We start from the raw sequence: 16,362 nt of genomic DNA, 5'->3' as shown, positions 1-16,362 counted from the left end.
TGTTGGGCAGACCTTTTAAAAGACGCACGTTTGCAAGATGACTGAATCGGCTATATATAATATACTACTTTTGATTCACTCAACATGGTACCTTCATAGAAATAAAAACAGATTTGCTTACTGTTCCACTGTTTCTACAGAAAGAAAAAAACATGTCTGTGATGGACAATTAGGATACAGAAGAAAGCTGTTAAGTTTGTATTTTCTATTTAGCGTGTGTGTATATAATGTATATTATCTAATCATTGGGAATTACTGTACTTGAAATCTTTGAAGTCATTTGCATTGATTATTTTTCAAGAAATCTCACCCAAAAATATTTTGCATTTCATTATTTATTTTTTATTACAGAACATTTTCTCGAAATAGGTGGTACTATATCCCCAACGTTGGCGTTATGTACAGCTCATTGGATGACTTGTGTCATCAACCCAACTTCACCCATCTGACAGTCAGTTTTTTTGTGATTGTTGCGGCCAAAAATCCTTGGTTATGCGGCATTTTTTCTTAAAAAATGCGATGAAATATGCAGCATATTTATGCAATTTTATGCGATGAAATTGGGGGAACTTGCGAAAAAATGCGGGAACTTGCGGGAAAATGCGGGGAGCTTTACGACAGCCTTTAACTGAACAATTGCACAATAATCGGTCAAACCTTTGTAATGAAAAATTATCATTTAAATCCACAAACAACATGTGTAATCCGGGGCATATAAAGACTGGGACCAGCAGAAAATTACTTTCTCTCCATTGAAACCCATTCATATTTTTCGATCTCAGGTCCCATGGGCTCTGCCGGAAGAGGAGTGACTGGTTAGATCAATTAGCCGTGTATAATAAGATACACATTGATACAAGTGTAATCTATTCGACATGAACTGGTAATTTGGCCACTTGCTTTGGTAGCATAATTATAAAATATGTTGTATGACAAACAAAGTATCGAAAAGTATTACTATCTAATCGCCATGTATAATGATTGAGGAGAACCATTGGCCCGGAAGAGACGAGTGAATCGCATCACCAAAACAGGACCCGGAGGAGGCGTCGATGCATGTTCAACCACAGTCCTCGAGCTGGTGGTTCCGGCTGGCGCAGGTAGACTCACAGATGCCTATGGGACATTTTGTTCAAGTGTGCAGAGAGGCCTACGATTATTACTATTGTTTAGGAATGAAGCAGAGTGGAAGAAATACGTTGAAATTATTATCTTAACCAACGTATGTTGAGTTTTCAATCTGTCATATTGGTTTGGGCTACTCCAATACGCTTGGGACTGTCAGCCAACTTGAAAGACTCTGTCGATAAAAGTGGCTGCTGAAATCATAACGTTAATCGTTTTTTTGACAGGTGTGATGTGCTTGTTTACATTGATGCCTTCCTCGAAGCTGCATCTCTGATTAACTCATGTTTAAGAAGATATCAGCATAGCCCAAGGTTCATAATTTAGTTTCATATTCACCAAATAATACATTATTTTACATGTTGTAAAATAGTAAAGTGCATCCTGAAACCTAATCTGTATCGACATTGCAATTGCTTAGCTCAGTTTGGTTTGTTTCTAGGCCTACTAAGAAAACATCTTGTCCAGGGTAACGCATTCTCCTGTCTGTGGGGTGATTTTTGTGTTAAATTTAATTGATACACCAAGTCACATTTTCTACCCACAGGCAGGTGGACACACCAGATATACTGACATAGCTGATGCTGTGTTATTGAATCCACTACACTAGCCGAAGGCTAAATCATTTGGTCAATATCACATAACTGGCTGTTCTTGTTAAGAACCATTTTCCCTCTTTCCTTAGGGGGCATTTTCAGAATATCGGTCCCCAGAGGAACAAAGGAGTGTGTTGTGATACATGACATTCCTGGGTTCTTATATTCTGTGTCAGTGCCCAGACCTTTCTCCCTCATTGTGAGGAGAAACGTGAGCCAGCCTCTTTCTTGGAGGTAGGCTTTGTGGAGAGAGTATAATATATGAGTATAATAACAGTAGTGTACACAGTGCAGATTCTGGTGAGATTCTTCCTTGTGTGGCAACATCCAGGAAATGATGTCACACTGCAAGCCCAGCCCACATATTTCTTTACCTGAGGTAATCGGTGGTTGGGGGCAGAGCTATATTATGGGCGGAGCCATGCAAGCAGAGGTAGACCAGGAGCAAAAACAAGGAAGAAGTCATACTGAGGAGTTCTCGTCTGCGTGTCGGTGTGTGTCGGTGTGTGTGTGTTCAGCTCTCAGGATTGTAGCAGAAACATTTGAAGGAGGAGTTTTTTGTCCTTCCTCACACTCAACTGAAAGGTTTCTCCAGACCTGGATATGGACCTCCCCGACGCTCCCCATGGGAATATGGGGCTGTTGAGGAACTTTGATTCCCCCGAGTTTGGCAGCTGGGAGAAGATCGGCTCGGGTGGCTTTGGACAAGTATACAAAGTCCGTCATGTACAGTGGAAAACATGGCTGGCCATCAAGTGCCCTCCCTGCCTTCACATGGACGACAAGTAAGTGTTGGGAGAGATTTAATCTAGAGCGACTGGTTCTGTGTGTTGAGGTTTTGTTTTGTGTTGAGGTTTTGTTTTGTGTTGCAGTTTGTGAAGTGGAGCAGGAGGCTTATGTTAAGTGTTTGGAGTGGAGAAGTCACCACATCTTAACTCAGTTGTCTCTGTGTTTAGGGCAGATAGGCCTTGCCCAATTGGTGGCTTCTGGTCTAGTTCCCATCAAGAGAGACGTTCTTGGTTGTTGTTTTACGGGTAACAAGTTCAACGTTTAGATGTCCACAACTTCTAATTACCTACGCTCGTTTTCAAGCTCCCATTACCTGCAATTAAAAGCCTGTTGGGAGACACAGAGTCCTCTGTTGGGCAGTTTTTATATACGACCATTCGTGGCCCTCCAGGCCTTTGCTGCTTATTTACATTCCAAAGGGACCCAAGAGCAGTTCAAAGCCACTTTCACCCCCCCAAAATCAGCCTCACCCCTGGCCCAGTGTTCCGGGAGTGGCAGGTTTTTAATAAAGATCCATTTGTGAGAGGGGGGGGGGGCGGTTAATGCCATTTTCCCTCACCTTCCCACGCACCCCTGGGCATGTTAGACAGTGCTCTGGAATGCTCCTGTGTATTGCAATAGGTAATGTATTGTATTGATGCGCCATGATGTTATGTATAGCAAACGTGTGTGTGTGTGTGTGTGTGTGTGTGTGTGTGTGTGTGTGTGTGTGTGTGTGTGTGTGTGTGTGTGTGTGTGTGTGTGTGTGTGTGTGTGTGTGTGTGTGTGTGTGTGTCGAAAAGAAAGATTGTTTTTGAATTGTTGTCTGTTCGATCCCGCCAGTGTGTGTATGTGTTGGTAATTTGTTCATGGGTTGTGCAGGTGCATGTGTGTGTGTGTTTTATCATGGCTTCTTGTTCATGCGTGTTGAATATTTGTGAACCAGAAGCTGAATCAATACAAACACTTCAGGCTGGGCCTCAGAACCTGTTTCACCGCATGGCGAAATCCACTCTGTCTGACAAGCCCAAGGGGTCAAAGACGAATATTCAATTATGACCTCTTAAGGACCTCTCCGCCCTGGAGCCAAATGCCTCTTTGACCATAGCCTCGGGGTCGATTTAGTCAATAACGGCCTTTCTGTGTTTGTTGCATTTCCCCCTAAAATATGAGTCTGGGTCTGAAAAGGCAAACCCAGGGAGATGCTTCCGACATAATGACAAAAACACCTACAATTATCTCCCTGATTCACACTTCTTCCGCTTCTGTGCTGGACCTAGATTGTTCCCTTTTAAAGAGGGCCGTCATTGAACTCATCATTAAAAACTAGACGTGCAAGAATGAATGCCCTCCATTTTCTTTCTTCCCTCTCTTTGCATGCTATCTATTGTAGCTGCTCTCCCTTTACATTTACAAGTCTTGATAAACTACCCTACTCTTGGAAATAGAACAAATTCACAGGGCACATCGCTGCATGCTTTCAAGCTCTACATAAACCTCTTCACCTCCTTCTCCTTTTGTTGTGGTGGTCAATGCCCATGGGGGGTTAGGGTTGTGTAATTCAGATTTTCACAATCAATTTCGTAAACGGCTTAACCCCCCCGGTGTAAGAGACCCTTTGACATAATTGAAATCAACCAACCTGGGGATTTAGTTTTTTTCTCACTCCAGGTGATGTAAAGCCTATGTCATACGCACGGCTCCGCTTTCCAACACCTGACTCTAGTGTTGGGGGAGGGGCATTTTGTTCTCCTATCCGATTATGTAAACCTGTAATTCACCCCTATCGTGTGTGTGTGTGTTTGCAAAATGTGTATGTTTTCTCCATTACCGTCATTGGTCGATGGGGAAGCGAAGATCAGAGTGTATGTTTGTTTGTTACAATAACATAAGGGAATATTAACGTGGAGCCAATTGTAGGTGCGACAGGATTTGATTGACTGAGCATTTGATCGGTGATGACTGACAGTAGCTAGCCACTGTTCAGTAGCTGGTAAACTTGGATTGAGTAAACTCAGCTTACTCAATCCAACAATTGGACCCTGAATGTAAACGCTCCAAGCCAACACACGCCACCAACCACGTCTTGGGTGACTCAATGGCTAACGGGGGGGGGGGGGAGAAAGAGGAGGGAAGAGGAGGGAGACAGTAAAGGCACCGTATTGTCTCCCGCCGGTTGTCTCCGTACCTGTTGCTCCACTTTCCTTAGATAAACAAAGGCCATTGATGTTATCAGCAGCCCACATCTGCAGAGCATATCAATAGTCCTTCAACCTACACACACACACACCCACACAAGCACACATACAAACATATATCACATCCGTCCGTCCATCTCCGTGAGTCAAAGCCACCTTTTGTCTGAATGGGTTCAGGCTGCCGCCGTGTGCTTCAGACAATGCGGATGTTGTGGAACCGGTCTCACCGGCCCCGTGTCTGCCGAGCAAAGGACAATTGTTTGGCTGTGTAAAGTTTAGGGGAATGGGGCAAAGCGAGTGTCCCCTTACTCCTCACCCTTGTGAAGGATCATTTTGTACCCATTGGGATATTTCAACATACAAAATGTAAAGGGATAAGGATCCAAGTGCATTACGTAAGCTGTGCTGAAGAAGCAGCATGTCTGGTTTATCACCCAGGAGTCTGTAATGAGCTAACACCCGCCTCCTGGTTCAACCTCTGTTTGCTTCTCCGGTAACCCATCTGACCTGAGCTAAAGTGGGCCAGCGATTCCGGCTACTTTCTTGTAAGACGTGTTGCGTGGAGGTCATTTGTGGTACACGGTACTTTGGTGTTTGAGGTATGCACGCCTGCAGCTCCTGCATGCTGATAAAAGGTGACTGTGCAAAGGTTGAGCAAGACGCTGGAGAACAAGAGGCCTGTTAGCTCACTTGTGCTCTCTCTCTCTTTCGCGCTCCGGTGAAACAATTTAAAACAAATTCTCCTCGTGTTGTTTTAACCCCAGCTTGGCGGCTTTCAGGCACTTGCCTTCATGGAATTGATTTCCGCCATTATCCAGAAAGGACATTTAAACTACAGGCCAAGACTGCTACTTTGGTTGACAAAATCCACCCTTGAATCAGCATGAATATTTACTCCTAGAATTCTGGTGTTCAGTGATTAAGAAAGATACATTGAATGTGTATTGTTGTTTTGCTTTTATTATCAACGATGGCCATCTCACTGTCCCACGGTCTTAAGTATGATTTTAATCAGCCCATCATCAAAGAGCAGGCACACCCGTGCTGTCGTATACCCGAATCTAACCGCACGTTCACTCTTCCGGTCGTAGGGAACGGGCCGAGCTGCTTGCGGAGGCCAGGAAGATGGAGGCGGCCAAGTTCCGCTACATACTGCCCGTGTACGGCATCTGTGAGGACCCCCAGGGCCTTGTAATGGAGTACATGGAGACGGGCTCCCTGGAGACCCTGCTGGCGGACGAGCCCCTGCCCTGGGAGCTGCGCTTCCGCATCATCCACGAGACGGCGGTGGGAATGAACTTCCTGCACTGCATGAGCCCGCCCCTTCTGCACCTGGACCTGAAGCCCGCCAACATCCTGTTGGACGCGCACTACCACGTCAAGGTAGGTCTGGGCGCGGTGAGAAGGAGGGCTGATGGGTTCTGTCTATCCCCTTTTTGTGGGTCTTTTCTCGTCACCATCTCAAAGCTGTGATGATGGTAGCTCACCAGCAGTTAGCATTCGCATACATCCTCATGCTGTCATCGATTCCCCTTTAAATGGAATTGTTATTTTTTAGTGCTGTCAGTTAAACGCGTTATTAACGGCGTTATCGCAAACCAATTTTAACGAGTTAATTTTTTTTATTGCGCGATTAACGCAATTCTTTTATAATTTTTTTAAAAAAAGCCTTTTTTTTTTCTTCTTTTTTTTGGCTCAAAACAAAGAAGCAGTAGTCTGACTGCTATGTTCAAGTATTGTATCTAATTTCTCTTGTTGAGATACAATACTTGCTTTGGGATTATGACCTGAATGTGTTTTTTTATGTAGGAAACTGGATACAACTTTCAGACCCTTGTACTTCCATTGAGGTTGTGACATTTCTGGTATGTGTGTAAAATGAAATGACTATGAGGAAGAGGTTGCCAGCAAGCCTTTGTTAGTTATTTTTGATGTTGTCTCAAATGATTGATTTAGAAGTGAAAGAAATTCTGCCACCAAACCTGGCCAGATAGATTTAATCAGTTTGGTGATTTTACAAAAACGCCCAAACATTATCTTGTGTCAGTCCAGACACAGCCATTTGTTTGGGCTGAGAATGGCACAGCATATCCCTAATATTTTCTATAACTACTTGATCGGAATGTGCTCTATGAAGGAAAATAGATTGAAATTGACTTGTCAAGTTAAACTATATCTAATATTATCCAACCATCGGTTAGTGCTTTTTTTTTTTCTTTTTTACATTTAGCAGACTCCTACGTCCTCATCCCTTTATACACTACCCCTTTTTAATGAAATTCTTATTTTCCCAAGAACGTGTTGTTGTGGTTGGCTGTTCTTTATTAAGGAGCATATTTGGAAAAAATACAAAACAAAACCTGTTGATTAAAGACGTACCTAATCAGTGACTTAGTCCTTACTCACTGGCTTATAAACAGGTGTGTTCGTGTCTGTGTCTGGCCTTGCATCTGTGTGCGAGGTAGATTATAGCACGCTATGTTGTGCTGAGTCACAGTGTAAGGCAAGCTAGATACAAGTAAACCAAAGTTCACAGACAATTTAAAGTCCTAGTATGGTAAGACTAACAACCATTGCACACACGCACACGCACGCACACACGCACGCACGCACGCACACACACACATATGCCCTGATCCAATGGGAGGCATTGTAAATTACAGTTTGTGAAATTGAAGGAACTGGCTAAACGGCGCTTCAAGACACACATGCAGTACTAAGGCATACTTCTCGTACACGCATCATAAACGACTCATACTTTTTATATGGAAAGTTTGACAAATGTTTGTTTCACTTTTGGTTGGTTCCCTGTGTCAAAACATAAATCTTGTTATTTTATTGGTCCATAAATTGTGTAGCCTGGTACAATGATTACCCTAAATCACAATGTAAATGTCTGCTGTAGCACATGGGCCATTATCGTCTCAACCCATCTGTTAAATCCTTTCAAAAGACTTTCTGCTGCTAGCCGCTGATCCTTCAACTCTCATCTCTTCTTCCTAATGACAGCTTTGCTCCTGACACGCTGGGGGCTCCGATGGGGGCCCTTTAAAATCACTTAACTGTAGATCACTGTAGGGAAATAGGGTGGGAGCCATCGCGTCTCGGGCTTAATACCTTGATGTAAACAGCTCCGCCGGGCCTGTTCAGACAGGACCCATCCAGATCCTGTCATCCACTCCGTCACCTCCCTCCCTCGATCCCGCCCTCCCTCTCCCTGTGCACGCATGTGACTGAGCCAGTGGGTGTGTGCGCTCCTCACACAAGCAGGGAAGAGACTCCTTTTTTTTAGAAGAAGAAGAATGACGGGTCAGGACTTGACGCGGACTGCCCTGCTTTATAATAAATGTATACAATAAGGGCTTTCGCAGGCTCTGTTCGTAGAAAAGGGCCACATTCATCATTGTTGCCACAGCACTTTTGACATTCCCGTAACACAGTGAACTCATTATTGAACTAATAAATCTAATCTCCGTGTTGCAGATATCGGACTTCGGCCTGGCCCGCTGGAACGGGCTGTCGCGGGCTGATGACATCAGCAGGGACGGGTTCTGCGGGACCATCGCGTACCTCCCCCCGGAGAGGATCATCGAGAAGGACCGGGTGTCGGACACCAAGCACGACGTCTACAGGTGTGTGTGTGTGTGTGTGTGTGTGTGTGTGTGTGTGTGTGTGTGTGTGTGTGTGTGTGTGTGTGTGTGTGTGTGTGTGTGTGTGTGTGTGTGTGTGTGTGTGTGTGTGTGTGTGTGTGTGTGTGTGCAAACACACACACACAGGTGTGGCTGTTTTTCTTGGCATAGGCGTTCACCACCATCACCCTCTCTGTACAAGCAATTTTTGGGGATTTATTTCTTCCACGGCAATTTACTCATACTGAGTCACCGTTAAACCTCCATTGTGGACGCTAACACCGAATGGAGGCGAACTAAAGGCTCGTGTGCAAAAGGTGGATTACAGAGCCACTGCGTAATTGACTTGTTCTCCTGTGCTTCCTCTTCCAGCTTCTCCATTGTCATCTGGGGAGTTCTCACGCAGAAGAAGCCCTACCAAGGTGAGACCGACGGGGCTGTTGTTGCAGATGATTTCAACTGGATGTATATATTTCCGCTGTTGTTGTTGACGCACAATGGATCGGGTACAAGTTGTTACACAAACACAGGCCCTTGTCCTTAAAACACTGTCTAGACACGACGATGCCTTTAACGCAAGCACCCGCAGACACACACACACCCACATCCTATTCCTATTTGTGTGCGTTTCTTGTGTGTGTGTGTGTTGGTGTTCAGTGCATGTGAGCAAATGTGTCAAGCCTCTGCAGTGGGGTGTATAGAAAGTGTGTGTGTGTTTACCTGAGGAATTTCAGGAAGGAGCAGGTGGAAGGGCCAGGTGGAGGTTATTGTTTTTGTTCTCAGGCGTATCAGGTAGCAGCGCAGGGGATTGGCGTCTCCGCCGCCAACGTATCGGCGACCTATACGTTCCCGAACACCGACTTAATTAAAAAACAACAATGGGTCGGCTATAGGGCCCCACACATACGTGCGCACACACTCCGGGATTAGTACTGGGAGGATTACAGGCTACAGTAAGGGCCGGAGGGCCTGCACCCGTTTGCCTTGAACCCCTGACGCTGCTGATTGCTCATGCTGATACACACTGGGTCTAACCCAGTAAGTCTTCACCGCCTCTTTTGCTTCTGTGGGAAATCACCTCAGCCCTTTCAGGCTTATCTGGGTGCCCAGGGAGTTTGTGATAAAGCCAGCCGCTAATGCACTTCCAATACCTGGACGCCAGCCCGCTGGAATGCACTTTCCGTTCTTTTTTTTTTATCTTGCATGAGTTTAGATTCTTGGCAAGTGCTTTGTTTCCATGCGGGCCTCAGCGCCTCTCAACGGAATCCAATTTGATCAACAAAGGGACATTTTGTTCAGAATAGATCATCAGCATTATCCAATTATGCGATTCATTAACAACGTTTGTGTTTTGTTTTGTTCCCTAGGAGAGAACAACATCCTCCAGATCATGGTGAAGGTGGTGAAAGGGGTGCGTCCCGACCTGGGGTGCGTGCCACGCAGTCGACCCCAGGCCTGCACGGGGTTCCTGGGCCTCATGCAGCGCTGCTGGGCCACCTCCCCCGGGGCCAGGCCCACCTTTCAGGGTGAGCGCAGCAGTCTGCCTACTTCTCCTTCTGCTGGTTCTTGTTGCTGTCAGGGCTTGATTTGAAAATATTCAAACCGGTTTCACACAGGGTGACTGTGTGTTGTTGATCAGTGTCGAGACGCAGCAAATGTATGATTGGAGTTGGAGTCGTTGCTCTAAATTGTAACCAAAAATATTACATTTAAATTAAGAATTGTAATATTTTTTCCAATGTGGACGTACTCGCTGGCCTTTTAGTTATTGTTTATGGATCACAATCCCTGTTGAAAACCTGACGGGAAACTGTATCCTCTCCACAGAAATCACATCAGAAGCTGAAGACCTCTGCTCCAAACCTCAGGAGGAACCGAAGATCCCCAACCCAGAATCGGAGCTGGCCTCCTGTAACAAATTCCTCCCAGATAAGGTAGGAGACCACGAGGCATTACCTCTGGACGGCTGCCCATTACTGGACTGTTCAAACATAGCCACCCCCTGAAAGAAGTGTTCACATGAAAACATGTGCATTGTGTAGACACGGAATAGACCTTATGAGACTCAGCGGAGATAACATAATCAACAAATTCATTCAAAAATGCTAACCTGGCCATTTAACCAGCTTTACATTAAGCATCGTGAATTCTTTCACAGAGAAGAGCTGATAACATTTTTCCATCCGTCATCTGTGAAATGCCCTAGACATGGTAAACATGTGCTGTGTAAATATTTGATCCTGGCAAACGGTTACATTGGTCGCCAAGAATGTAGGCCGTTGACATTGTTTGACCCGTCGTCTTTGCTTTGTCATCGCATCTTTGTTGTTCATTACAAGAACTGGGAATGCATTTTCCGGTAAGGGGCTAATGTTTTAACTGAACCGTAATCATCCATCAACAAGAGGATACACTTTTTAAAATGCGTCAAACTATTTCAGTACCTCCTCAGATCAAATCAAGAGCACAAGATGGATGCGTTAAATTATTTAAATTAGATAATTTAGATAAAACAAATAATAAAGTTCATTCTAATAAAATAGTGTCACTTGTGTTCAACATATTTCAATGTCTTACTTTCTCCCCAAATCTCTTCCGGCTACCACAGGGTCGTTTTTTTTTACATTTTATTAAAACATATTTATTAATTTTACCTTTTGCTAACGTGTCCTTTTGTTGTGTTCGTGCAGGTGAAGGACAACAGGCCGGTGCGGCCCAAGTCGGCCATGCTGCCGGAGAAGGACTGCAGCCTGTCAGAGCTGCTGAGCCAGGTGGACTCGGGGATCTCCCGGAGCTTCGACCGGGTGAAAGAGGAGGAGGACACCTGCAAGAGGCTGTCGGGCATCTCCTCCGTGGACTCTGCCTTCTCCTCCCAGGACTCCATCTCCCTGTCCTTTGAGAGGGAGAGCACCTGTGGTACGTGTGTTTTAGAACCGGGCGTGCCATCCACTATGTTCAGCGGGTTCCCGGTTGGATTAACGACCGTTTAATGACACAGCAATTAAATCAGCTCGACAATCAAAATACTTTTACTGCTATGGAGACACTTTGTTCTCAATTCCGAGCATCGTTAAGTATGAGCACGTATACAAATACAAATTGGCATGCGGGAAAACGGCTATTAAACATCTATATATTTAACTGGTAGTTAGTTTAAAGCATCATTAACAGTGCCTTTTCCAGCGGGGGCCTTAATTTATGGATATATTGTATATATATAATGTAATATACATATTAGTTGTTTCTGATCATCTGTCCTGCTCCCCCCCCCCCCCCCCCCCCCCTCCAGAGTCGACAGAGACCCACAAGCGGAAGCTGTGCGACGCCATCCGCACCAACGACACGGCCCGGCTCATGAAGATCCTGCAGCCCCAGGACGTGGACCTGCTGCTGGAGGGCGGGGGCGGCCTGCTGCACCACGCCGTGGCTCTGGCCAACGAGGAGGCGCTCAAGTTCCTCCTGCTCAACAACGCCGACCCCAACCTCGCCGACGGCCGGGGCTCCACGCCGCTGCACCTGGCCACGGAGAAGCACCTGAAGCCCCTGGCGGAGCTCCTGCTGAACCGCCGCTGCACCAACGTCAACGCCAAGGACGAGGACCAGCACACGGCGCTGCACTGCGCCGCGCAGAACGGCGACGAGGCCGTCGCCCGCCTGCTGCTGGAGCGCGGCGCCGCCCTCAACGAGACGGATGGCCAGGGCCGCACGCCCACCTACGTGGCGTGCCAGCACGGCCAGGAGAACGTGGTGCGCGTGCTGCTGAGCCGCGGCGCCGACGTGCACGTGCGCGGCCGGGACCACTGGACGGCGCTGCACCTGGCGGCCTGGCAGGGCCACCTGGGCATCAGCAAGCTGCTGGTCAAGCAGGCGGGCGCCGACGTGGACGGGCAGACGGCGGACGGGCGCACGCCGCTGCACCTGGCGTCGCAGCGGGGGCAGTACCGCGTGGCGCGCATCCTCATCGAGCTGGGCGCCGACATCCACGTGGCGGCGGACGGCGCCAACGCGCCGCTGCACGTGGCGGCGCAGACGGGCCACACCAGCACCTCGCGCCTCCTGGTGAAGCACGGGGCCGACCTGCGCGGCCGCAACGCGCAGGGGCGCACGGCGCTGCACCTGGCCGCCCAGCGGGGACACCTGGCCACGGTGAAGATGCTGATGGAGGAAGGGGCGGACCCCCGCGGCGAGGACAAGGCCCTGCGCACGCCCTGCCACCTGGCGTCCGAGGGCGGGCACGGCGAGGTGGTGAAGGAGCTGCTGAGCGTCTGCCCGGACGGCGCCGGCCTGTCGGACCACCAGGGCCTCACCCCGCTGCACCTGGCCTTGCAGGGGGGCTACACAGACGTCATCACGCTGCTGCTGCCGGAGGGCGAGGCGCTGGCGCTGGCGCCGGGGCCCGTGGTGCGGCAGGACTCTGTGGAGTTGGTGAAGGAGAGGCCGGTGGCGCCGGGGCCCGCGGTGTGGCGGGACCCTGGGGCGGTGGTGGAGGAGAGGCCGGTGGCGCCGGTGCCCGTGGTGCGGCGGGACTCTGGGGAGGTGGTAGAGGAGAGGCCGGGGCCCGTGGTGCGGCGGGACTCTGGGGAGGTGGTAGAGGAGAGGCCGGGGCCCGTGGTGCGGCGGGACTCTGTGGAGGAGATGCCGGCGACGCCTCCGCCGACGGAGAGCCCCCGCAAGACGCAGGCTGCCAAGCCGCTCCTGAGGAAGGTGGTGATACTCAAACTGACGGAGCACGACCGCAAGGAAACGTCCCCGGACACGACCGTCCATCGGTGGTCCACGGAGCTCTGATGACCGCGTGACGTGTCGTTGTACAGGACTGTATAGATCAGATTTTTTTTTTTTGCTAGGATCCCACGTCACTTGGTTGTAAAGATCACGTGTTTGACCCTTTTTATTTTATTATTTTTTTGGGCCGTCAAAAGCAGCTGGAAAATAGTTCTGGCCAAAGGGGTTGATTCTCTGGTGTTTTAAGGCTTCAGATTTGTATTTAGTTTTTTTTATCAGTGGGAAACGTTTTTATGTAAATATGTACAATGTAAATACAATGTGTATATAGTCCAAAATATTTTGAGTTTAGTCCCTTTTTTTTTTTCACCTAAAGACATGCATTTGTAATCAGAAAGTATTTGGATATTTTCCAGTAGTATTTTTCCCTCCTATACACCCCTTTCTTCAGTGTTTCTTAAACAGTATGTCCATAAGGTATAAATACAAAGCCCAATACTGTGGATGATATGGGCCAAAGGATTGTGACATATCTTACCTTTTGATTGCTGGTGTTAGATGAATTTGTACAGCATCATTACCAAAATAAGTCTAAACTACAAAGATGGTCGTCTAAAAATCCATCTAAGAATGTGGAATATTACTTTCTCACATGCTACCATTTCTTTATTTTTTCACATGGATAAATCTAAAAAGCATCAGTCAAAGCTAATCTAGAGAACCAGACTTCTTAAATATCATCGACCTAAAGTAATGACACATTTTGTAAAAAAAATATGTTTTGCATTAATTAGTGAAGAAAAATATGATAATGGGTTTGAATTATTGTATTCTATCATTTTTTATTTTATATACTGTCTGTGCCTGATCAAATAGAACATGTATTCAGTAAGGTTTTATTATCACATTGCTACAAATGTCTGATCTAACTCTACAGGTCAATTCATTCCAATTTAAAGAAACAACCTAATGACAATGAAGGTAGCTTTGTTTAAACACTGTCAAAATGTACCGCTTCCAATGCAGTTTGATGGATTGAAACATGCATTCATTTATCATCTGCATCCAAAGAAATATAAAAGCGATACTGCCCATCTCCAAACTCTTGTTTTGTTCATGCATTCTTGCTGTGCATTGTTAAACATTAAATGTTTTTTTACAATCAATATAAAGGACTATTTATCTCATTATTTAGAAGTCTCAACACTGCAAATCACCCCTCCTGGATAATCACCAGCTCGTAAATATTTCTTGAAATATAGATTCCCATAATTCTATCATTCGACATTCATTAAAAAAAAACGGATAAACAAATGTAATGTCATTCAATCATCACCTCCTAGGACACAATCTCGGATACATCGCCAACATGCTCACCGAGACGCCTCCTAGGCTCGCTTCACATCAGGGCAGTATTTTGTGGTGCCAGAGGCAGACATGTCTGCATCTGTTTTGTAGAGTCAAATGTTACGTCTCTGGCTGCCCCAGACCCCTATCAGCACGCTTAGGTTGGCAAAGACCATGGGAACGGCCCTGCAGGGGGATCGCAGGGAAGGGTTTGTGAGAAGTGAGATGAGGGGGCGGGGGGCGGGGGGGGCGGGCAGCGCAAGACCTGCAATTCCAGCCTGTTGGCTAATTCTTTAGACGACCACTTGAAGTTTTCATCACCCGCTAAAAAAAAAACCAACATGCCATAGCTGACGCCTTAAGGGCTCGGCTCCCTGTAACCCGAGCCCTCTTGTGCTCTTAAGCCGGGCCGTGGCGGTGCTCTGAGGGTGCAGTAAGAGCACTCGTGTTTGTGGAGGGAACCGGTGAACTGACTGGTGAAATGTGTAATTAGAAGCCTGGGCGCTCGGGTTTGTGTACACAGTAGAGTAGTGTGCCATGTTACCTGCTTCCCAGTGACCCCTCACTGATTCACCACCGCCATGTTGAGGCTCGGATAGCATGGCGCTGACGCCCAATCTTCTTGTCGAGGTGGCGAACCGTCTGATGACAGGCGGGCGAGATAGTCTCAGCCTTGTCTTGTACAAACAGTAGGTCCTTTGCACAGGTCTTCAAGCCTGTTAAAATCAACTAACTTTAATGTATGAAGATACTAGATACCTACCTTCCGATAGTGTAGAACGAGAGCCAGGCTTCCGTCCTCCAGGCTCAGCCTGATTTGTGGCCTTAGGCCCACAGTTTCAGATTCTCATAGCCTCCTCAGGGCCATCGCCTCTGGAAGCCTGCGGCACCCTCCCCCCATGCGCACCGTTACTCTGGAGGGGACCTCTGTCAAACGGGCCACGGCAGAGTCGGCGGCAAAGGGGTTCATCTTGAGCCCCCCCTAGGGTGCCGGTGTACAGCCTGACACGTGCCATCCCCAGCCTGGGGGAAAGCAGGCCTGTATGTGGGTGCTGGTGGTTTAAGAACCAGGAGGTGTTAATAGACGCTGTTATCCACCACTACCCACGGCATCTAGGTTCCAGGGTTCATGCTGTACCTCTCGGGGCCCTGTACAGTTTACTACCCATGGGGGCCCAGGGTACTGAAGGGGGGGGGGGGGGGGGGGGAGTCCCAGAGGAAGTGCCAGGTCATGACAGCAGGGGCGTAACCCGGCATGGTTGCCGTGATGGCCAGAGAAGGCTGAAACTGGCTCTCATGTCCTCCATGTCAGCAAGTGAGTAACCCTACATGGAGGCTGTGAGGGCCGGAGAGTTCTGGAACTTGTATCACGCATTTGGGCCGGACAAGCTGATTCGTCACATGTTATAAGCTGCAAATGAAGCAATGCATCATGCTCATGTATATCATGAAGTTGGAGCATATAGTTATCTATAAAACAAACAAAATTGTAAACATGGAATATTAGCAAGATGGACGCAAACCTGAATACACCAGCTGATTTGAGAGATGCTGACTCATAGCTTGGTTGTACTTCATGTTGTATTTCTCTATGGTCCATTGTGTTTAGTTCTAGTGTTCTGGATAGTCAAAGAAACATTTGTGTGTGTATGGAATGGGAAAATAGAAATGATGTTTCTACTTTGACTACTACTTCTTGAAATGAACATACAAATCCTATGAATTCTAAATTATATTCTGAACTGGGCAATAATAAAATTAAGCAGGACTACTTGAGGCCTGTTTCATAATCTGCATGATCACATTTCATAACCAAACTTCACTGCAGAAAACGTGCAGGCCTGTGAATCTCTTCGAAAAAGAATGATGTACAACAAAAACAATGTGTCGCTCTCTAAGCAGTGACTGTATCAAGCTTTTGAATGTTTCCTTCCTATTCGACAGGTACTTCGCCTTTCTTCAGTCTTAGTCATA

At 47.2% G+C, this 16,362-nt stretch overlaps 1 protein-coding gene across 1 annotated transcript; it reads left to right on the top strand.

The window, feature by feature from the left end:
• Positions 1–642: 642 nt before the first annotated feature.
• Positions 643–14,473, top strand: ripk4 (receptor-interacting serine-threonine kinase 4). The gene is made up of 9 exons (XM_056595019.1): positions 643–1,100; positions 2,240–2,506; positions 5,779–6,070; positions 8,171–8,319; positions 8,689–8,738; positions 9,684–9,842; positions 10,144–10,250; positions 11,007–11,232; positions 11,606–14,473. The coding sequence occupies exons 2-9, from the start codon at positions 2,325–2,327 to the stop codon at positions 13,102–13,104; spliced, it is 2,664 nt and encodes an 887-aa protein (XP_056450994.1). The 5' UTR covers positions 643–1,100; positions 2,240–2,324; the 3' UTR covers positions 13,105–14,473.
• The last annotated feature ends 1,889 nt before the right edge of the window (positions 14,474–16,362 follow it).

This window comes from Gadus chalcogrammus, chromosome 7 (assembly GCF_026213295.1).
Source record: "Gadus chalcogrammus isolate NIFS_2021 chromosome 7, NIFS_Gcha_1.0, whole genome shotgun sequence".
Classification (NCBI taxonomy): Eukaryota; Metazoa; Chordata; class Actinopteri; order Gadiformes; family Gadidae; genus Gadus; species Gadus chalcogrammus.
The sequence above is the reverse complement of the archived record's forward strand: the minus strand, read 5'-3'. Positions and strand labels throughout refer to the sequence as shown.